Source organism: Melanotaenia boesemani, chromosome 16 (assembly GCF_017639745.1).
Source record: "Melanotaenia boesemani isolate fMelBoe1 chromosome 16, fMelBoe1.pri, whole genome shotgun sequence".
Lineage (NCBI taxonomy): Eukaryota > Metazoa > Chordata > Actinopteri > Atheriniformes > Melanotaeniidae > Melanotaenia > Melanotaenia boesemani.
Window position 1 is genome coordinate 24,740,613 of NC_055697.1, and position 23,492 is coordinate 24,764,104.

General features: G+C 35.8%; 2 protein-coding genes across 2 annotated transcripts; both read left to right on the forward strand.

Moving 5' to 3' along the window:
- The first annotated feature begins 5,450 nt into the window (after nucleotides 1-5,450).
- Nucleotides 5,451-13,089, forward strand: LOC121655161 (myelin and lymphocyte protein-like). The gene is made up of 4 exons (XM_042009622.1): nucleotides 5,451-5,604; nucleotides 10,228-10,392; nucleotides 11,454-11,591; nucleotides 12,263-13,089. Exons 1-4 carry the CDS (start codon nucleotides 5,518-5,520, stop codon nucleotides 12,335-12,337), a joined length of 465 nt encoding a protein of 154 aa, XP_041865556.1. The 5' UTR covers nucleotides 5,451-5,517; the 3' UTR covers nucleotides 12,338-13,089.
- Nucleotides 13,090-15,392: 2,303 nt separating this feature from the next.
- LOC121655779 (myelin and lymphocyte protein-like) lies at nucleotides 15,393-23,295 on the forward strand. Its single transcript, XM_042010618.1, has 4 exons — nucleotides 15,393-15,569; nucleotides 21,687-21,854; nucleotides 21,940-22,062; nucleotides 22,651-23,295. The coding sequence occupies exons 1-4, from the start codon at nucleotides 15,477-15,479 to the stop codon at nucleotides 22,723-22,725; spliced, it is 459 nt and encodes a 152-aa protein (XP_041866552.1). The 5' UTR covers nucleotides 15,393-15,476; the 3' UTR covers nucleotides 22,726-23,295.
- The last annotated feature ends 197 nt before the right edge of the window (nucleotides 23,296-23,492 follow it).

The window sequence follows — 23,492 nt, forward strand, 5'->3', positions numbered from 1 at the left end:
GTCTACATGACTGATGATTGATTGAATGATGAATGATGACGATGGATTGAGTTGCTGCCATGTGATTGGCAGATTGGCTATTTGTTTTAATGAGCTATTGAACAGGTGTATCTAATAAAGTGACCAGTGAGCATATATTGTTGAGCTTTTTAATGAACAGGCCATCACACCCTGTAATGGCCTATTAGTGTCTTGAGTTCCTCAACTAGTTTTAAATATTGTAAAAGGGTGAATCCTTGAAGTTATTATTAGAATTATTGCTAGCTTATATTTTTCAAACTGTTTGTAATGCCTCATGTTTTCTTGCTTCCTCCTCATTACAGAGGTACTGCTCCATTTGCTTGCAAATGTAAATGCAAAAAAGTGCAAATACATTAAATCTACAAGGCTGGATGTGCAACTCTCTTTAACTGCTTTATCCAGTTTTTTAAAAGTTTGGATTCCAATTTATATGCAACTCTTTAGTATTAGCAGGATATAAAACATAATTAGTATTAAGTATTAAACCAGTATGCAGCAGCTCAGGTTATCCTTTTCAATCGTTCTTTTTTGTGCTCATGGATTTGTGCTACTTATCACTGATCTGCTAAGAGGTGGAAGCCTATCTGTCTATAACAGGTTGGCACATTTTCACTTGCCTCTTTACTCTTCTGATTCTGCTATTTTAGTCATAAGCTTAATCTGTGCATCTGATATCAGAATCAACTAGATGATAGAGCAAAAAAGAATCTCCAGCATGTTTTATAGCAAGTACACTTGATTTTATATTACTGCAAATAAACTAATGCAGAGCATTCCCCAAAAAATTCTAATTTAGTTTCCACTTCTCCTTTCCATAGTCTGTTATACCAGAAATACTGGGGCCTGTCTATGTAAGTCATTGCAAAAAATTTGCTCTTCTTTAGGTAAAGGAACCATCCTTGGCCTTCACTCATGCAACTCTACTTGGTTCAGTGAGCAGCTTGTGCTACAGCGATGGGAACCCTGGCCCTCAAAGGCCACAGGCTCCCAAGTTTTAGATGTTTCCCTGCGTAAACACACCTGATACTTTTTCTAATTTTTAACCTGCCCTGTCCACCATCACAACAGCAGAATGATAGTCTGGCTGCCACATTGTGCCAAACAAGTTTACTTTGCCAAGAGGAGCCTTTTGGATATAGGTCTCCCTTTGAATCTTAAATGTTATTTTTTTATTAATATTTTATTTTAGCTTTTTTCTTAAAAAATTATATGTTTCTTGACAATTTTATTCATAATCACTGGAATGGACCGAAGTAACAACAGAAGAAGGTACAGAGGAGAGAAGGGAAGAAAAAAGACAGAAAAAGGGAGAGCAAAACAAAAGGTAGAAAACAGCCTAAACAGAAAAACTAGACAACCACATGCTACACCTGTAAAGAAACTGTAAAACAGCCCAAGGCTTCTAAGAAAGCAGAACAGACAATCATCAGGAACACCTGCAGGAAGACAAAATGCAAACAAGTATCTGAGTGTGTGCAAGGTGGGTGTGCAGGGGTGTGTACAAAATATTAGGGGTGAGTTTTGTTGAGTGATTTAACAGCCTCCCTCCAATGATCAGAGGCAGACCAAGAGGGCCCCAAGACATGGGCAACCAAGCAGCCCCCACATAGAACAGAACCGAGACAGCCCACAACACGCGCCCGCAACACACCTGATTCAATTCAAATGAATCCGACATCCTATCAAATTCTGCACAGTGACTCATTAATTTGAATCAGGTGTGTTACAACAAGGAAACATTGAAACATTGAAGATGGGGGCCAAGTTTCCCCACCTTTGTGCTACAGGACACCGTCAGTCAAGATTTTTTTCAGATATTTTTTGCTGTTTTGCTGCTCACACTCAAATTAACTGGCCCAAATTAATAGCTCCTCAACAGGTTCGTGCAGAGTAAAGTTGTGGAGATCTACTTCATTTGAATCTGGTGTGTTGAAGCAGGAAAATGTTGAACAGTTGTTTAAGTAAAATGATTAGATCCAATAGAAACACAGATTTTAATGATATATTTATTTTTTTTCTGCCACTGATCTTTGACTTTATTATACTGCACCTTTAGTGATCTTAAAAGGTCTTTTAAAATTCAGCAAAAATACTGTTGACTGACTAAATCAGATCATATGACCACTGCAAGTTCATTTATTTCATTTAATTTTAATATTCATGTGTACTATTTTAATTGAAATGCTTATTTAATTTTTTTTCTTAAGGAACTATTTTAAATTCATTTAGAGTATCAGTGATTTCCTCCAGAGTAGCTTTAGTGTTTGTTCTTTACCACTGAATTTATCTGTTGCTATTCAAGGCTCAAAAGTAAAAAAAAACTTTATCATGCACATATTCAAACATGTTAATAATTTTCAAATCCCTCTTCATGTGAAAATTTTTTTTTATTACATTATAGAATTGTGTAAGAAACAAAGCTGCAGAGGAGCGGTACTGAGTAGGTTCTAAAGCACATTGTGTTTTTGCAGAGATAAGTCATGCCTTGTATAATAAAGCAAAATACTGTTAAAAAATCTACTTAATTAGTAGAATTTAGCTGTTTTTATCAGACATAACCTTTCCATGTTGTTAAGTAGCAAGATAAAGACAATGAATGATACAGATCATGGCTACAGAAGCTAAGTGCAAATATTTATTAAAAATAAATGTTAATTTGAGAGAATTTCCTCATCTAACACACACATGCAGCCATTGGAATCAGGCTGGGTTATTTGATTGCTGAACTTCTAGCTGAGGTGACCTATAAATATCTTGGAATAAAATACCGTTTACTTCAAATGAACCTCTGAACAAATAAGAAAATGGCTCTGCCTCCTTTTCTTGTATTGAAACAACATATCTAACACCTTCACTGAAGTGGGTTTCTGCAGTCATGTCAGTTTCACAGGATCCAATTACCAGGAACTCCTGCTCCACATGCACTGACCTTAGGCTGTGTAGCAAACAGGAGAGGGTTTCCAAAAACACTTTAGTGACCTTAGCAGGCTAACAGATGAATATGTTGACTCAGGGTGTGTCAGCACCTGCATAATAAAGTGAGTTTCTCTGACTGAAAGAGAAGAACAAGGTTCTGAAAGCAAGAAAGCTGCTTTTATAGTGTGACTCACAGTACAACATCAGATTATTAGAGTAGTTTAGTGATTGTGCCATTAACACAAGTATATGCCACAAGAAACTGGTCCTCCTTTGACAGCTGTTAAATTAGAAAAAACCTATTAATGTCCAGTTAAATAAGAAAAGGTTCAGCATGATAATAACAAAGAGGAGATGTTATTAATTTTTAAGATTACATGTAATTTAATTTTGCAGTCCAATTCTTTATAGTATTTTTTGGAATTTTTGTTGCCTTTCTTTGAAAAACAATCTAACCTGCAGTTAGGCTCATGTGGTGTAGATTTGCTCATTAAATGCTCCACTAACTTAAACTATTTAAAATGAGAACTGGAGGCTACAGAAACAACCGACATAAAAAAGCTGGCAGAGCAGATCGAGACTGGGAAACAAAAAGGTTGGAAAGTCTCACACCACACAAAAGGTTTGGTTACTGAACAGCACTTTAATCCCTCCGCATGGAAACCTGTTTGACATTTGAAGCACAATAAAACCCATTTCCTACACATATGTTATGGCTCACTTCTGATTGCTAGTGGTCATTAAATGTGAATAGAATGCATTTATATTTGGACATTTTGGACATTTGTATTGTGATTTAGATAAAGTAATTGGTAGTCTTTTCATCTCCTGGTTGAACCATTTTTCATACACTGACAGGTAGAAAACTACAATTTAAGCAGACCAGCCACTCCCAGAATCTCTTTCTATGTTTGCTCTTTGTTTCATTCAAGACTTCCTCATCCACCTATTAGCCTCTCCATGTGCATCCATTTCTACTCCATCCTTTCCCCAACACATTTTACATGTGTACATTTTACAAGCCAAACAGACCTCTGCCTCTCTCACTCTCAGCCCTAAATGTTTCTGTTTTAGTGGAAAACTAATAAAAACACTCATTTAACAGAAGTTCAGTGGGACCCTGTTTAAACACATGCAGGCAGCCTTAAAATTAAGATGGACTCAAGCTTCCATTTAACTGTTATGGGGTTAAATGGTGTGTCACACTACCTACATGACAACCTAAAAAGACTGAATGGAAACTTGAATGGGAGGAAACCTCATTCCCAGAAAAAGCTGTGAATTAAAAAGAATGCAATTAAAAATTTGTTAATTTATTTGTACCTTTAGCAGAATAATTCAAAGACATCAGTATTTAAGTACTCACTGACCAAGTTCATTGTATTTATAAAATAAAAACAAATCCTAAACCTGATGAAAGACCACAAGTTTCTCCATGCAAAGAACTTCTTTTTTTTCTTTTCTTTTCTTTTCTTTTCTTTTCTTCTCTTTTTTTACATCCTGGAATTGTGGGGATATCTCCTTGCATTGAGACATTCAAGCCCCCATCATGATCAGAAGAACCATATGGAGTTCAGCTGTACCTTGAAATGGAAAACCATTTTCACGTTTTATCTACTTTTGATAAATGAAACTGACGTGTGGTTTCACATGCCAGAAAATTAGAAAAAAAAAGAAAAAAAATTCAGGTTTTAAACAAAAGAGCAAAATCATTTTTTTATATTATTAATATGCATCAGTGCAAGACATGCACATGAGAATCGCAAAGGTCTTTTTCTTTTGCTGGCATCATATTTTAAAGTTTGTTTATATTTTCTAAATACAGTGTAGATGGTCAGCGAACACATCATTTCTATAAACTTTTGTCTGTGAATTAGCGAATCAACAAATTACACAACAGATAAAAGCTTTTTATTTGGATAATGTCCAGCTTATCTTAAAATTGAGTTTGTACTTATCATTTATGTTTTTTTTTTCCTTCAAATATTTAAGAGAAATTAGGTGATTAGACTATTGTATCATTCAGTTGAAGGGTGACAGGAATGAAGAAAGACGGGCGGATAAGACTTCCCTGGAGTGAGACACAGGTGGAGGATTAGCAGACACAAGGCCGTGGTGGTGAGAACAGATTATTTTACTCATCTGATGAAGCGTATTTGATTAAAGACAATGTCTCAACTAAAAGTTGGCAAAGTTTTACCTTTGTTTCCACCAGCTTCATACATAGAGAACTTTTTCATGTGACCCTCCGAAAACGTCCTTTTTTGCATTAACAGGGTATTTATAGTGACCTATACATAAACCCATCAGGGCACACACTTAAAAATGCACACATAAAGCACTCACACACACACAGATGATGGGTATCCTCCTGATGCACAAACAAAGCCAAAAAGCACTCGTCAAACAGGTTGTTTAGGAATGGATTGGTAGGTGGAGTGGAGGAAAAACTGGAGCTGGTGTAGGAGGAGAGAGAACTGGGGAGGACAACCTTTAAAAAGCAGATTACAACCGGTTTTGTGTCTCATTCTTGAGGAAATCACACAGATACACACACACTTCGGTTTGGAGTTTTGGACTATGGCTTCAACCACTTCAGGTGATGTTTTGCCCACAGGCAGCAGGATCTTCACCACCATTCCTGACATCTTCTTCATCCCTGAGTTTGTAAGTTTGTGATTATTTTTAACATAACTTACTTGTGTGAAGGATCGTCTGTTTCCCATCTTACTTCTCTAGGATTTAATCTCCACTATCTTTACCATGTGGCCCAGAAGATTTTATTCCTCTTCTTTATTTGCTTGGCTCCTTGCAATCTCTTCAGTAGCTCCTTATCACTCAGGTTGCATCTATATTATCCAGTTTCCTTTCTTTCTCTCAAAGCCCCCCCCTCCCCCCCCCCCCCCCCCCCCCCCCATGCCCCCCGCCCATTATTGCTCCATAAAGGTGAGTCTTCTTTCAGATAAGAATCTGTCTTTCTGTCTTGTGTTGGTTAATGGGCCTCAGTGTGTGTTCAGCGGAGCCACACAAAGTTATGAGAACAGCTAACCAGCTCTCAAGATCGGAGGAGTTGATGGGGTTGGTTTATTAGACCAAGCAGATGAAACTGATTAACCAGGAGTTGCAATACATAGCATTTCATATCTTCTCTTCGGCACCTGTTTTTCTTTATTTGCAACTGGAAAAAAGGTACTTAGACAACAAAGCAACGTGTTGGGTTCATGCTGACAGTTATCCCTGTAGGGCAGATTGCTGCTGACAACATGTGTTTCCATACCAACAAAGAAACTAGCAGCTACAATCTATTGGAGCTAAGAAACAAACAAAGGAACAAACAAACAAAAAAACAAAGAAACAAAAAAACAAAAAACAAAACAAAACAAAAAAAAACTGAATTATATTGGGTTGTCTGGAACACTTTAAAAAGAAATAAATTAAGTAAACTTAAAAATTAAGCACATTTCATTTAGTAGAAATTTAAATTAAGCTTATAACTAAAGGTAAACTCTTGCAGGCTTTTTTTTTCTGCATATGAAACATGAAAGATAAAATCTCGTGAAACAGGTGGAACAACTCCGGTGGTTCACAAACCAAGCCGCAGTGGGAAGTACAAGTTTAATCTCTGGCTGGCTACCACTATTCATAAAACAGACGGATCAAAAATGTTTATTCAAAGCATCATGGATATGAAAAGGTGGAGGATAAATGCATCCCTGTTGAATTTACTAGGGAAACTGAACGGTGAAGCAATGAAAGGTCAAAGGAAGAATCAATAGACTTTATAAGATTGATGGATGTAACTTTGACGTCACCCATTTGTGTTGTTACACATTTTGTTTGTTGCTGTTTTGTGCTTTTAAAACAGACGTTACCATTTGGGGTGGATCTGTCAAAGAGCTGTGCAAACATCCATGTTTGGAAATGATTATTAAGTTTTTGGAGCTGAATATGAGACATTTAAGACATTGGACAAAAAGAAAAAAAATATTTATATGACTAAATCCATCTGCCATTTTTGCAGTCCTTTGAAACAGAAGCTACCAAATTAAATGATCCCAAAGATTCTTTACTCTATAATACAAAGATGACAAATAATAACAATTTGACTAACAAATTTTGAAGTAGTGTCATTTTTTTATATTATCTTTCCATCTGGTTTCATGTAAAAAATAAAAAAAATGCAATGTCATGCAAATTGCAAAGTTCAAAATTATTTGTGTATTTTCATACAAGCCATGAAGGTTTCCTAATTCTGAAGTTTTGGGAAGCAGGCCCAAATTGTTTTAATTGTCCAACCTTAAGACATTTTTCTGTATCTTTTCCCAACCAAATAGCTTTTAAAAAGCATCAAATCTTACCAAACTGTAACTGATGCTAGATGAGTCTGAGCCTGTGCCCACATGAAAACGAGTATTTTGCAAAAGAGTTTGTTTCTTCTGTGTTCCCACATTTCACCATTCAAAAAAAAAAACCTCTGCTCACATGAAAACTGAAGAAATGCTGTCAGAAGTATGCCAAATCAAAACATTGCGATCTCACCCTTGCATTGGAAGCCATGCTGGGCAATTAGAAAGCTGACAAGAAAATGACCACTTCCAGCAAATCCAAGACCTTGTGCAATGTGTGGAAAGGTGGAATATTTAATATGGACTGATAGAAAAGTAAGGTTTTCTCTCAATATTACACTTGTATATAAAGTAAGCAAAACTGAAGAAAACATGAACTGGTAGTCTGGTTCACCAGTAGCTCATCTCTTTTCCCACCGTTGCCATGTAAACAAAGGAATAACTGTGTAGGTTGTGACACAAGCCACACAGATGGTGGTGTTGCTCGTCAAACGTGCTGGTTGTGTTATCAAATAAATAAATAAATAAATAAAGGCAATGCATGATGATCCCATATTTGCCATCCTGGAAACTATTTTCCCAAAAGTTTATTTATAGTGCTTCCAAACTGCATTTGTGTGTAGATGAAAGGTGCAAACAAACAACAGCAAAGCCAAATTTATTTGTATAGCACATTTCATGTACAAGACAATTAAAAATACAGCTGGGGTGTAGGAAAACCAGTTTGTAAAAATAACTGCGTCAGTGTGCTGTCTTTGAAAGACAGCTGTATTGTTGAGAAAACATGAAGACATATTTCATTTTCCTTTCACATGAGATGAAGTAAACAGAAGGTTTTTCCTTCCTCTTAAATCTTTACTTAATGATAATGTAAAGCTGCCAAAAAAAAGAAGAAAAACCAAAAGGATAATTCCCACTTTGAGTTAAGTTTTCCACTGAAATTTTTAATAACTGAATTAAATCCCTGTTAACATGGAAACAGTAGTTACTCTGAAACATGATGGATTTTAAACTATTTGTCCCAGTTTGTGCAAACAGACTATAAACTTATGTGATCACTTAAGTAGCTGCATAAAAAAGAACAAAAGAGAGAAAACATTCCCTTCTATGACAGTATACTTCCTCGTGCTGTGGCATATTTGGCACTGTAAAGACTCCTTTTGTAGATATGAATCGGTTTATAGACACTCTTAGGTGTGACTTGGCTGCATTTGGAATCCACTAAAGCTGTGATGGGAGCAAAGTACAAACATTTTCATTGGCCATGTGGTGGAGAATATTTATTAAAGGTAAATTTCCTGAGGTGCAGGGCAGTTCTTTTCACATGAAATATAACAGATGAATGGACAAATAGGTCGGATTTGGAGAAGCAGCGATACGGCTTCTGTGTGTGACGGTATCACTATGTGACAGGTGTAATGCCATGTTTTCACAGTTACGGGCTGTTGACCTGCGTGTTTGCTCAGTTCTTCAGTTTCTGGCTGCATTGTTCTTGTGGTTGTTTCCTCTTTGTTCACCATCAGATATTTAGATACTCCATAGATGTGGCTTTAATCTTTGAAAGATTTAAATTAGGAAAGAAATGAACATGAATGTAACAGATGTTAATGGAAGCTGAAAATCAGATGTGAAACTGATTAATGTTTATAAAGACTGTAAGGTTTTATAGAAAATTCAAATGAAATGCTAAAATAATGAAATAAAAACAATATCTCGAGCTCATTTTATTGTAATATTATTTATTCATTTTTAGTTTCTATTTCCAAAGAAACAAGGGGAAAAGCAGCATTCGGTTAAAAGGATGAAGCCATGCAGACACATGTTTATTTCAAGGTGTGGCCCATTCTTTTCTGACACTCTGAATGTTGGTTGCTGGGCTTAAAAGAAGTTAAAAAAAACAAACAAAAAAAAAAGCTATTAGATTATGAAAAGATTGTTCAGTCTTTGAGCTCATCATGTTTTCAGAACAAATTTGCAGAAAATGATCTATTTTCTTATGCATTTTATGACTGTGGCTGAATTCCTGTAAGGTAGACATACTGAGTAGTTAGATTAAGAGATAGCTGGTTAGGGTCATATTCTGACCTTCATTTTATACATTGAGGAAAATCTTTTACTAAAAAGATGTTGATGGAACAAGTCTAATTTTTTTTATCTTTAGTAAATGGGTAAAGAGAACTTGATTAAATTTTCCCTTCATAGAGGAGTGAAAACTTTGCATTTCTTTCTCAGGGAAAATTACATGTATATTTCAGCTGATGCACAAGAGAAGCAGATGACGTTTATTTTTGGTTGCAGTTTTAGGAATTTCCCTCAACAAAATATCGGATCTGGTTTGGATCAAAATGTACCTTGGTAGCGTTTGCACCAGCTTCAGTCCTTAATGATAATAATTAAGGGCTTAATGTTTAATGGCTGAAAGAAAACTATGAATAGGGCTTGGATGATGTCATTAACTTAGACGGATGGACACATTCAATAGGAGAACTCAAATTCTGGTCCTTGAGGACAGCCGTCCTGCAGGTTTTAGGTATTTGCCTGCAATGGTCCATGAAGCTCAATGTTTGTTAAAGGAGGGGAGAGAAAACAGAGAAAATACACCATTGAGTGGTTTCAGGCTGTGTGCCTGTGCATGTGTTTGCAGATTAAACTGGAAAAGCTTAGAGAATTCCAATAAACAACCATTTGATGTAATCAGCAAATATTTGGAAAATACCAGAAGAATTTACAGAGTGGAGTCACTGCATTTAGGAAAATCTACAGTAGCTGTTTTGTAGCCTATTATTAGGGGTTAAAAGTACTACTACATCATTTTTATACAAATCTATTGCTCTAAACTTCCTGATTTACTCTCTACTTGCATATTTAACAGAGAACCTTATAGGCAAGTTTTCTTTCTGCCAGAAATCCACAAAGACAAAACCTTCATCTTCTCTCCCTGCAGGTGTTTGGAGGTTTGGTTTGGATCCTGGTGGCATCGACGACAATTCAAGACAGCAACCCACAGGGTTGGGTGATGTTTGTGTCCGTTTTCTGCTTCGTAGGGACGACACTCTGGTTCTTCATCTTCCTTTGTGGAGCCAATCAGAGCAGCATCTGGCCTTCACTGGTGAGACACCCCCTTCATCTGCTGATTGGTTAATCAGATAAACAGACAAACACACAGAGGCTAGAAGTACATGTATGTTTTAATATTGTATCCAGGTAGGATTATTCCTGGAATTCCAAGAAATGGGTATAGATACTTTTAGACATTACTGGAAGAATAAGTAAACATAGACTTTAAAAACTTACCAAGATCTTTTATTTTTTTCTTCTTTTTTTCTTGAACCTATTTAACCAAAGGCTTTAAGGTTGGGGAGCACATGTTGTGCCACAAAGACTGACATGGTGCAGCTAAGGTTTTTGTTGTCGTTTGGCTCATAGATCTTGTATTACTGTCAAATTTACTATTTTCACAAAAATATGCTTAATACTTTTACTAGCATTGTCCTTAGTAACTCAGCCAATATTACAGTGTCAGCATTCACATAGATTGTCACTCTATGACCATGTTTTCAATCGTCATTACCAATAATAATAGTTTATGGTTCATTGAGTGGTGAGGATGGGAAGTTTATTACCTCTTGGGCAAAGAAGTCAATGTTTTGTTTGGTACAGATCTCACATCTGCATCTATCCAAAGATGAAAAGATGATCAACAATCACTGACTTACTAACCCCATTCCCAGAAAAGTTTAACAGTTTTAAGAATTGCAGCAAAAATCACATTTTGTTTGTTGATTAGAATTTTCAAAAGTAATGATTATTATGGTTAAACAAATCTAGAATCTGAGCTCAGCCATAAACTCAAACATCTTCTGAAAGAGATAAGGAAACACAATTTGTGACTGGGAGAAATCAATCCAGATATTTTAAAGGTAATTATGTGTAACATATTTAATTTCCCAGAAGCATCATCATTGAGCAAGCGTAACTATTTACATCACTCAATAAAAATGACTCACCAGGTGGATCAATCACAGATATATGAAAACTGTAAAAGATGGGGTTCAAGCAGCAATCCCGAGTTATTATGTGTCTTTGGCTTTTCCTTCTAACCTTTCTGCTCAGATCTTTTCTGACCCATCTTTCTCACTCCTTACTCAAATCACATCTCTCTTGTTGCAGGATGTTGGCTTTCATTTTTTGGCAGTCGTCTTCTACCTCAGTGCATCAGTGATTCTGGCCTTCATTACCATCGCGTATTCCAACATAGCTACAATACCTGATTTTCTCAAAATCTACAGACTGTACATTTCCGCAGTGGTATGTCAAACACACAAAACCAGAAAAGAAGTCCATGAAATCTGCTTTATTTCCTCCCTGTAAAATATGCTTTTTTTTTTTTTGTCCATTTCTGCTAAATAGTCAGTGTAAGTGGCAGTAAATGCATTACATTACATTACAGTCATTTACCAGACGCTTTGATCTAAAGCCACTTACAGAGGTTAGGCAGTAGCGTTAAGGGTCTCACTTAAGGACCCAACTGGGAGGTGTTAATATTCGTCCTCTGGGGGATGAATACAAATACAATTTTTAATAGTTAAAAATGACATTAGATGATAAAATATAACCTTAATATATAAATAAATACACCATCATCCTTTAGAAGATATAAAAAAATCACATTAACAAAAAACATACATACAAACACACACACACACACACATTTTTCTTCAACAAGAAGCTGAATTTGGTCCTGTACGAGTCTTGTAACAGTGGTGACCCTCATAATATTAACATGAAAAAAAGACACAAACCAAAAAAGTTTAACAAAGTTCAAACACACAAATATTTGAATATATTAATAATATATTTGTCATAGGTAAGAAATAACTACAGCTCAAGTGGAGTGTCACATGAATATTTAAAACAAAATGCATGTTGCAGTGTTGTACAACTCTTGATCATCCATGTCTGTATTTACATGTTTTCAGGTGATGTCCTATTTAGCCACTCTTCTCTACTTCCTCCACACCATTTTCTCTGCCATCCGATGGAAGAGGTCTTAAAACTGATCACCAAGCACCACGCACGATGAACAAGATGAATTAAAAAGAAGTAACACAATCAGATAATCTGTCAATGTAATAAGCACAAAGTAGCTTTGTTTTTGTTTGTTTTTTTAATCCTTTCTATTTTAAAATCAGAAAGATTATTTTCTTCTTAGCCAAAGCTGATTTTTTCATTAGATTCCTAGTTGCCACATTTCAGTAGTTTCATGACAATATTGCCATAACAAGGGTGGTTTCTTTTGCTGTGTCATGCTTTATTTCTCCTGTAAAAACTGTGGTTGTATTATTTCATCTTCTTGCTGTACACATGTTTATTTTGTGTGAGCGCAACTGCCACCAGTTTGGATAAGTCCTACTTCCAATTAACAATATGTAAAATTATTACAGAGCCAATTTGAATGTCAGGTAAATGCAAAATGCAATAATTCAGAGACCAGAATATTCAGATTCAGCTTGTGTTCACTTAAAAGTCCAGAACACAATGAAGCGAGAATGCAGCCGTTTTGTTTGTTTTCTCTTTTTTTGACAGATATAATATAAATTATATAAATCTATAAACAACTTTCCTCCTTGACCATCTTTTGATTCAGCTGAAAGACAATAGGTTTAGTGTCTTTGCCCTTTTTGTCTATACCTTTTTTTGAATGATGTGGATAAATATCTGAAATTTCTGAATGTACATTTTTAGATGATTCTTCATTAAATATGTGTTGTAAATCAATTAAGTGAAATAAAGATGATGAACATTGTCTAGTAAAATATTACTGGAGTCCAATGACAGGGATGATTTGTTATTAAGGTGTGGCTGAAATATCCGACCAACTAAAGCAAGTTTGTAGCTGTAAAAAGTTGGATAAGTAAAATTTATCCCTGAGAGGGTTTTTTTTTGTTTGTTTTTTTTTGTCAGGGTTCATGTTGGGCAGCTGAAATCTGTGTAATCAAAAAGTACAGAAGTTCACGAGGAACTCAAATTGAAACTTATAAGACTGAGATAATGCTGAATACACGATCCTGCAGGTTTGTTGTTTTTTCTCTCTTTTTGTTTCCAAACCTGAATAAAACATGTAAACCACTGCTGTATGTATGCGAGTTACCTTCACATTGCAGCAGTTCTTAAAAGCATCTGTATGCTTCAAAATTGCATATTTTAAAATGATAATAAATTAATAAAGTTCACGCTCCTAAAATAGTCAAGGTATAAGTCTATACCTCCATCATTCAGCAGATGTAGTCAACATGGCAACGTACATACTGTATGTTAAATAAGCACAATACACATGGACTTCTTGCATGCAAAGTGGCACCAACGTACCTTCAATTTGTTTTCAGCAAGAAGTGAGAAGCACGTGCCAGACAAGAAATGTTGGGTGGCTACATAAGAAGCAACGTGACTGATTTCCAAAAACTTCCCTGCTTCAAAGCCTGGGGATTTTCACTGCTCACTGGTAGCAGCCCTGTGCACCAGGAGATTTACCATTTGAGCTCATGGTTTGCAAATGAGACTGGGACAGACAAAGAGAAAGAGAGGAAAAGAGAGAGAGAAAAAAACTCAGGTTGAAGGACATGCTCACTTGTTCTTGCAGTATCACCCACATGAATGGTTACAACAATGTTATGATAAACCCATGTGTGAGGGGTCAAATCTACAAAGCAGTTACCCTAAAAATAAAAACTGCAGGTCTTCTGGTATTTTTAATTACATGCCACAATGTCTCCATCAAAACCCATATGTGTTGTATTGAGGCTGTTGGTCATACAGACTTAAACAGCAAGAAAATTTTGCAACCTCTAGAGCTCATGAGAAAACTAAATGTGAATGATAGAAATTTGGTCCAAACAGTGATGACCATTTTGTAAAAGAATGTATTTTTTCAGTCTTAACCAATCAGTTTTTATTTTTTAGCTCCAATCAAACAATATTGCTTAAACCCACCCAAGAAGAAAGGAAAGTGTTTAAGTATTGTGTTATTGACTGAATATTTATATTAGTATTATAAGTCCTTGTGGCTTTTTAAAGGAAAGACTGAGAATTATTTGAAGGTAATTTAAAGGTCTATAAAATATATATTTTGGTAAGACATGAACACTTTGCAACAAAAGTAAAACATGCTCCTTTGCTTTTGTTGCCTTCTCCGGTTATAGCTTTACCGGTACCTTAAGCTAGCTTCTTAGTTCATAAGTTTTAGCCGCTGTAGAGCCCCACCCTGCAAGTATTCAGAATCCATTCCTCCATTTCTCTAAAGAAATAAAAAAATCAGTTTTTGCTTTTCTAAAAAATGTATTACAATAGTAAATTTCCTTCCATGGGGTAGACTTTGAAGTAAATGCAGAACAGATACGTAATATGAAGTTAAAATCAAATTTAAAAAATAAATTGTGGTTTGAAACTTGTAGCAAAAGTCCCAAAAACAATTATTTGTAAAATATCCTTAAATCTAAATCCTTACTACTGTCTTAATAAGTCAAAGTGACACCAGGGTTATGGATTGGTAGTTCTCTGCTTTGCCCAGCTGGTAATCCAGCTTGAATATAGCTTACATGCTAACTAATATAATGTGCTACAACAACACAAATGTGGCAAGCAATGCAATTCACTCTTAACATAAAAATGCTAACCAGTAAAACTTTTAAGGTTGAAGAAAAGTGCAGTCACCACAAGTATCTGTATTTTGAATAGAAATTCCAGTTAAAGTTTGTGTGCACTACAAATAGAAACAGCAGGTGCTCAGCTACTATAAATAAGGTTCATAGAGTAAACGTAACCTGAAAATTCAGTGAACTGTTTCTTCACTCAACAGTGACAATGACTATATTTAAGCTATGGGTATTAACTGTATCCGGAGGCCACAAGATTCATCCTCTGGTTGTTTCACAAGCCTGTCACAGGCCAGTAGCTCACAATAAACAGCGGCGGGCAGACCTGGGTGCTGCAAAAAGAAGGGTGTGTCTGGTTTTTTCCAGGGCAAGGAGGTGTTGTGGGAAGGGAGCTCTCACCCACAACAACAGAACGGGTTTGTCAACTTGTCTGGCTTTCCTATAAGAGTCACTTACACCTGCTGCTGCTCCGTTAGATCAGGGGATTAGGCAGGTTGTGCATTTGCTGATAACTCAGCATTGAGAGAAGGACCAGGCAGAAATGGCTGCAACTACTGCTCAGTCTGTGGGGAGCCTTCCCAGTGGATTAGAGATATGCACGACAGCCCCAGATATATTTTACCTGCCTGAACTGGTAAGTGGAAAAATTGCAGAAGATCTTTGAGTCATTAATGCAGGGACTCAAAAAAAAAATCCCCTTTACTTTTAAAAAATTAACTTAAAATAGAACAAACATGGCAACATACAATTGGACTATTTTTATTACAAACTACATATGAGTACAAAGAAGTTGCCCAGTCTCTATCCAAAAATGAAGCACAAAACTGACAAAGAATGAAAATGGTTGGCAGAAACAGTGTTTAAACTTTTGCTGTTTGATAACTTTTCTGTACATTTACATTATAAGAGTAATGGAAATATATTTATACTAAAATATGTATTTAAGAACAGACAATTTTGAAATATTAATTTAAATTGGGCCTCCAATTAGATATGATAGTCTAAGATAATATTTTATCAAAAGTGTGACACATGGTGGACAGAGAGACAATGAAACATATTCACCTTGAGGAAGGAACACCTTCTTTTTCTCACCTCTCATATTTCACTCATATTGTGTCTCTGTTAATAATGTAGGAAAGAATGCGGCCAGCTCTTCTTCTTCTCCTTTAACGATAACAAAAAGATGCAAACTCCTCACATACCTGCTGAATGAAGCAACAGGACAGATAAAGCACAGTTGCTTTTATGATTTATATCAGCTTTATGCGTCTAAGATTAATTTTAATTTGAGGTTTTTGTTTGACTTTCATGAAAATGTACAAATCTGCAGACTTCATTAGAAAATGGAGAGAAATAACATGAGACAAATTAACACTTCAAGTCTTGTCATGTATTTACAGTAATGAATAAGATTCAAATTTCATGTACAATACTAAATCTAAGAGAAAATGCCCTTTCCTGTAAATCTTAAGCATCTGATTTTGATTATTTTACATCTGGTTTGTCATAAAGAATAAAGCCACCTTGTCTTTTAATGTTCAATTCAACATTCATCTTCTTTGACCTTTAGATTGTTCTAGCTGGGGGAGTGAATATCTGACGTCAGTCTATGCACAATGATCGTCTTTCTTTGTTTAAAAACAACAGTGGAGAATATGTCCTCATTAAAAAGTTTAACTGAGCCACAAACAATAATTCAGCCTGTTTGGAACAGGACTAAAAACAGAGGTATAACATGCATGGTAAAATTAGAAATAGTCTATTTAACATTCCCAGTTGTGACTTCAGAGTCACATGCAATGTGAGAACTTTGTCTGTTGGGTTTTATACAGTTTTCTGCTTTGTATATGTAAAAGAAAATGCTCACAAAGGCACGTCTACTTTGTTAGTGTCTTTCAAACGACAATTTTTAAAATATAAATGCAAATTTTTCTACACATGCTTCTACAGAGATTCATTTTAAAAGTTGTTAAAGATTGTTTGAACACTATAACCCTTGAATTTTTTGTGAACATTTATTCACAAGCTCAGTATATATGGGTCTAATTTGAGCCCAAATTAGGGTTTTAGGATTTTCCAAAGGAAATCTTGAATTATTATGGCTCAGAGTTATATAGCCCTTTTCAAGGCACTTAAAGAGCTTTTTGAATCTATGATTTGTTTACTTCACATTCACACCCTTGTAAGGATAAGCAACATGTGTAGCCATAGCTACCTGGGGCAGACTGATGGAAACATGGCAGACAACAGATAAAATATGTTAACAGTGCTGAGGCAGATTTAGTTTATTTCTAATCTAATATTTGACACAGATCAATAGATATTTATGATTGTTAATTCTCCTTTACAGTTTATTTCTGTACCATATTGGATTGCTAACCTTTGACTGAGTCAGGTATGACTTGTGTGTTTTAATTTTAAGTATCTAAAATTAAGGTATACACTATAGGTAGGAGCCTTCTATTGGATAATTAGTGCATGGGCGATTATAGTTCAGCTGGCAACAAGTTTTTTAACCCCAACTGATGCAATGAATAGCTTCGGATTTCCTAAACATCCTATAGTCATTGAAAAGATGTTAGTCTGTTTAAGAAGGGTTGAATCATTGACATCAAGCAGAGAAAGAAATCTAAGGAAATTGAAGAAACTGCAGAAAATTGGGTTAAGAACTGTCCAACGCATTATTAAAAATGGAAGGATAGCGTTGAACCATCGCCTTCAAAGAAGAAATGTAAGCAGAAAAAAATCCTGAATGATGGTGATCGGCAATCACTTAAACGTTTGGTAAAAATAAATCAAAGAAACCAACAGAACTCAGAGCTACATTTAATAGTGAAAGTAAGAGAATTTCCACATGAACAATGAGAAGGGAACTCAAGGGACTGGGACTGAACAGATGTGTAGGCATAAGAAAACCACCAAATCAGTGAGGCTAACAGGAGAAAAAGGCTTCCATTTGCTAGGAAGCATAAAGATTGGACTTTGAAACAATGGAAGAAGGTCATGTGGTCTGATGAGTCCAGATTTACCCTGTTCCAGAGTGATGGGAGCATCAGGGTAAGAAGAGAGGCAGATGAAGTGATACAGCCACCATAACTAGTGCCTACTGTACAAGCCTGTGGAGGCAGTCAATGATCTGCGGTTGCTGCAGTTGGTCAGGTTCAGCAACATTATGTACACAAAGAATGAGGTCAGCTGGTACCTGAATATACTAAATGAGCAGGTTATTCCATCAATTGATCTTTTCTTCCCTGATGGCACATACAATGTCAGACAATGTCAGGATTCATTAGGCTCAAATTGTGAAATAGTGGTTCAGGAAGCATGAGACATAATTTTCACACATGGACAGGCCACCACAGAGTCCAGACCTGAACCCCATTTAGAATCTTTGGGATGTGCTGGAGAATTCTTTATGCAGCGACTCACCCATCATCACTACAAGATCTTAATGAAAAATTAGTGCAATACTGGATGGAAAGAAACCTGGTGACATTGCAGAAGCTTATCAAAACAATGCAGTAATCAAAGCTAGAGGTGGCCCAATGAAACATTAGAGTGTGTGACCTTCTTTGTTGGTGGTACCTTTTTTTTTGGCCAGGCAGTATATGGTTATTCTGTACTATGTACAGTCATATCTTTTCGAATGCTCTTGGCTGTGATTGTTGGGGTATGACAATTTAAACAAATAAATTCCAGAGTTGAGTATAAACGGCGTGGTCAACATTCAGGTAACCTGGCAAACTAAACCTCACCCACACTTAAGTGTATGATTAGTCAACTGTTGGAGCGATACGGCCTCTGATACAGCCGATTTATTTGCCAACTGGGCTTGAACTGTTTTTCATTAAACTTTTTTTATTTTTATTATTTTTTTTATCTTTATTGGATTTGGTGTGTCTGATAAGATTTTTTTTTTTTTTTTTTTTTTTTTTTTGTCTATGCCTCTTTTCTGACAAAGATTCTTGTACAGGCAACAATACTCGTTCTGTAGCTTGTAAATGGGGTATTTATTTTCGTTCTACACAATAAATCAAGCAGAAGCCAGTAGTAAATGGAAGTCCTATAAATTTTAGTCAGTATGATTTAGCATTGTGTAAATGTGTAAATTGCTCCACATCCAAGCAATGTTTAAGCAACAAGACGATGGTGTCCATCAAACAAATGTCAATGAAGTGTGTTGTTTTATGACAGAAGAGCAAAGGTTTCATCAGGTCTACAGGGTGGTACTCCTCGGCTGCTTAGCCATTGATTGGATTGACTGATAAAAGGATAAAAGAATAAAGACAGGCTAAGATTAAATAATTAAAAGTGTTTGTTAAATTTTATGGTTAATATGAAAATGTAAAAACTATGCAGCCTACAGCCTTGTTTCAAAGGTCCCATATTACACTTTATTCCAACAATTTCATATGGGTGTCAGAGGTCCAACAACATTGCTTTCAAAGTGTATTACCCTAAATTCAGCCTTGGTCCTTAGTTTCAGCCATTCCAAAAGTGGCTCTAGTAAGCTCTAATGAGAACGGCCTGTTTCTGTGTCTGAACCTTTAAATGTTCATGAGTGGTGCCTGTCCATGTCCCTCTCTGAGAGAAGATCCAGCTTTCTGCTGGCACCCACTCAGGGATTTTAGAGGGCAGGCTCAGCTAGCCGGGGGTCAGGCCAATGGCAGTATCCACTACTGGGGGGAGTAGTTATTTCCCTTCATGAGGTCACAAAGGGAAAGATCTCATACTCACCCATTAAAACACATATTTACAAAAAGTGGAGCAAGCAAGTGAGAGAGGTGACAGAATTTTCTCATTTTTGGGCCTGATACACAGGCTATAAGGATACAAATGACTGTTGGAAAACCTTTATAAAGTGAATTTTGCATATGGGGGATTTACATTACATTTGATGTAATGACAAAAAGTTCATATTTAATTTGCACTTCAGGCATGGATATATATATATATATATATATATATATATATGTATATATATATATATATATATATATATATATATATATATATACCACCGTTCAAAAGTTTGGGGTCACTTAGCCATGGGATTCAATAGTGAAGTGACCCCAAACTTTTGAACAGTAGTGTATATATTCTTTTGAGGGAGATTTTTTCTTTTTAACAGTTTGGGTTGAAACAGATTTTTGGCTTTTTTCTGATTCTTTAAATCTTAGTGAAGGATCTTGTACATAGCAGCAGTTCCTCATGTGTTAATTATGAGTAATAACATTAACTGTGAGTAATAACATAATAGTTTAAATTCTGCCTTGAGCTAAATTTATTTTGTGTCCACAGAAGTGTTTGTGACTAGCTAAAGCTACAATGCACAGACTTGGCTGTAAGCTTATCACCAGAATGCAATTTTACTGTGGCTCAGATCTGACCTGTACACTGCAATTAAACCGAACTAATGTGGCATGTCAAACAAAGATATACCAAATAAAACAGACATTAGATCACCGTAATATGTAAATATGAATTCTTGTTTAATGGCCCAGGTTTGACCCATGTTATATATTCTTATCAAGTTGGAATCCTTCATCATGCTAACATCAGTTTGTCACAATCTATGATAATCAGAAGAAAGGAGGAAAGAACCCAAATATAGAACTACAAGCAAGTAGGAGACGTGTGACCAAAACTTTTCATAAGTACTGCAAAGGCAGGATTAAAAAAGACCAAAAACTATTTTAAACAAATCAGGAAGTAAAACTAACTAGGATGCTAACTAAACCATGAAATTTACAAAGTAAGGAACCAAAATTTACCCAAAAGCTGATACACCTTTAAACAATGCAAGAGTTTGAATTGATGAAAAGCATTCCTGCCCTGCTAATGTTTGTACAGCTATGGTCGTTTGGAATTGCTCAGATTAATAATGTCACTATCAGATGTTGAGGAATCGGGAAAAAGATATTTATAGACAAGAGCAGAGAATATCAAACTACTGGAATGCTACTCTAAGAGTAACCTCAGTAAGAGGGGCTGAATGTACAGAATGCGGGAACAAAGCTAACAGAAACAAGCTGCTTAATTGATGTTCCAACATCTTTAAACATGCTGTCCCAGTTAATTGAGGTACTACAAATATTCTGAGGGCAACAGGTCTGACAATGGGAGCAAAGCCTAATAGCAATAGTACAAAAGCAGCTTACCAGTCATAAACTGGATACCTGGATTTTTGCATGGCTCTTTATCATGGTCAGAAGATGCATTCTATAATAAATCTGCTCATTAAGCTTAGTACTAGTCTTTACCTGGTGGTTTAGCATTGACCACCTATATGATGTGCAAATATGGTCTCATCCAGTGATTTACCACACAGATGTCTGTCAGGAGATATATATGTATATATATACAGTACAGTAATACAGTAACCACTGTTTGGGAATAATATAGCCTCCACCAACTTCTCAGTAGTTTTAACTTTGCCTCATTTACTTTTCTTGATTTTGCTGCTATTGAACAGGCTAGATTATCTCCTGTTTCCAGTCATCATGCGAAGATGTCCTCTGTTGTGTCCTGAAGACTGGTTGCCTTAGTTGTGTATCATGTCATCAAAATGTCATTCTTATAGCTCAACAAAATTTCATTCGCTGTATCAATACTCAAATGTACCTTGTTAAAATTGCATTTTAGTGCCATTTATTTTCCAAACCACAATGTCAGGTTCAAAGTTACTTAAACAAGTAGTTCTAAATCTTAAATAATAATATACCATCTCTCCAATCTTATCTTGCAGGTGTTTGGTGGGTTGGTGTGGATCCTGGTGGCGTCGACCCATGTGAACCCTCCAAACCCCCTGGCGTGGGTGATGTTCGTCTCTGTCTTCTGCTTTGTCATGACTTTCCTCTGGATGATCATCTTCGCTGCCGGATGTCATAAGAACAGCTCCGGCTGGGCTGCTGCTGTAAGAGGGAAAGAATAACAATGTGACATTTAAGAAAAGGTGATAGGCTGTGGCCAGTTTTGTAATATTTCTTCTGTGTCTGCAGGATTTTGGGTACCATGGCTTGGCCGTGCTCTTCTACCTGAGTGCAGGGGTGGATTTGGCTTTTATCACATTCTTGTATCAAGCTGGAGAATTTAGGATTTACCAGATTGATATTTCTGCTGTGGTTAGTACTGGTAATTTTTTTCTCCATTTTAAAGTTTTTTATTTATTGTTTTAAAGTATGTTGCCAGCAAGACAGACTTATCAGGGGCTTCACAGCTTGGGTTCTTATATGATGGAGATAATAGTTTAAACACCCAGGTGTTACTAGTGAAAATTAAGCCAAAGTTTGTAAAAAAAAAACTTTAGATACTGATAGGGAAATGTTTGAAAATATAAACTGCTTTGACTTTTTTCCTTTGGTAAGTGTTCATGTCATTGGTGTTGATACTTAAGAGTTAATAGAGTTCACACAAACAACCTGGTGTTCACATTGTCCATTTATTCTTTATTGTGCATTATCTTTTAAGTAATGGTGAAGGCTGGGAAACAGTAAGACTGGTTGTGTGAATTTGAAAAAAGATCCTGTTTTTGTTTTGAGTGAACAAAGAACATCCTGTTCTCCTGTGTTCTTATTATAAAATTGTGTCAAATAATATACAGTGAATATAGCAATAACAGTGAATTTATCATGATAGACTGTTATACAGGAATTTTAGTTTCATGCCCTCTATAAATATTTTTTTTTTGTGTGTGTGTGTGTGTTTCTCAGGTGTTTGCCTTTGCTGCCACACTTCTCTACTTCATCCATGCTATCCTCTCTGCAATCCGGTGGAAACATTTCTAAAGAATAAAGAATCCTCTGGACAAGTGTGTGTGTGTGTCTGGTGGAAATACCCACAAGCAACAATAACTCCAGACTCAACAGTCTTTATTCTTTCATCAGCTCAGTATTTTCTCATTTGTAATATAATAAAAAAGCTGTAACACACACACAAACACACACGCATTATATGGCTGAGCTCATGTTTATGTTCATGTTTATTTTGCCATGTTACACAATATTTGGTTAAGCAGATTATTGCTTTGTAGACTTACAGCCAATAATTTAGAACAGAGTAAATAATTGGTTAGGTAAAGTGCTGTAATTCTATCATCCAAAAAGACGCTATTGAAATGTAATCTTTTTTTCTGGCACCATATATGTTTTAAGAGCCATCGATCAGAAAATGATCATCATTGGTCAGCTTGTTTTGCTTGTTAGAAATATGGTAAAACAAAGGAAAACATTATTGTTGATAATGATATCTCAATTATAACAGTTCTAAATCTTGTTTTTCTAAGTATAATGAATATGATTATGATTATTATTACTGAATATCTAGGTATGTCAATAAACTCAAGTGGTGCAATCGGTCAGCGTGCATGCTAATTTGTACGTGAATATTATAGGCTGGTGTCAAACACAAAGAGGGACAGATGGTTGAACTGATTGAAGCCAAGAAAGTCAACTTTCAGAGAAGCTGGAAATACTTATGGAGTGAGATAGAATATCAGTTCATGTTAATGATCTCCACATAAAGTTGGTTAATTTTGTAAATGTCTTTCTTTTGT

Coding starts and splice junctions, on each gene's coding strand:
- LOC121655161 (XM_042009622.1), top strand. CDS start 5,518: ATGGCTTCAACCACTTCAGGTGATGTTTTGCCCACAGGCAGCAGGATC. Junction 5,605..10,227: donor TCTTCTTCATCCCTGAGTTT/GTAAGTTTGTGA, acceptor CTCTCCCTGCAG/GTGTTTGGAGGTTTGGTTTG. Junction 11,592..12,262: donor GACTGTACATTTCCGCAGTG/GTATGTCAAACA, acceptor ACATGTTTTCAG/GTGATGTCCTATTTAGCCAC.
- LOC121655779 (XM_042010618.1), top strand. CDS start 15,477: ATGGCTGCAACTACTGCTCAGTCTGTGGGGAGCCTTCCCAGTGGATTA. Junction 15,570..21,686: donor TATTTTACCTGCCTGAACTG/GTAAGTGGAAAA, acceptor CTTATCTTGCAG/GTGTTTGGTGGGTTGGTGTG. Junction 22,063..22,650: donor AGATTGATATTTCTGCTGTG/GTTAGTACTGGT, acceptor TGTGTTTCTCAG/GTGTTTGCCTTTGCTGCCAC.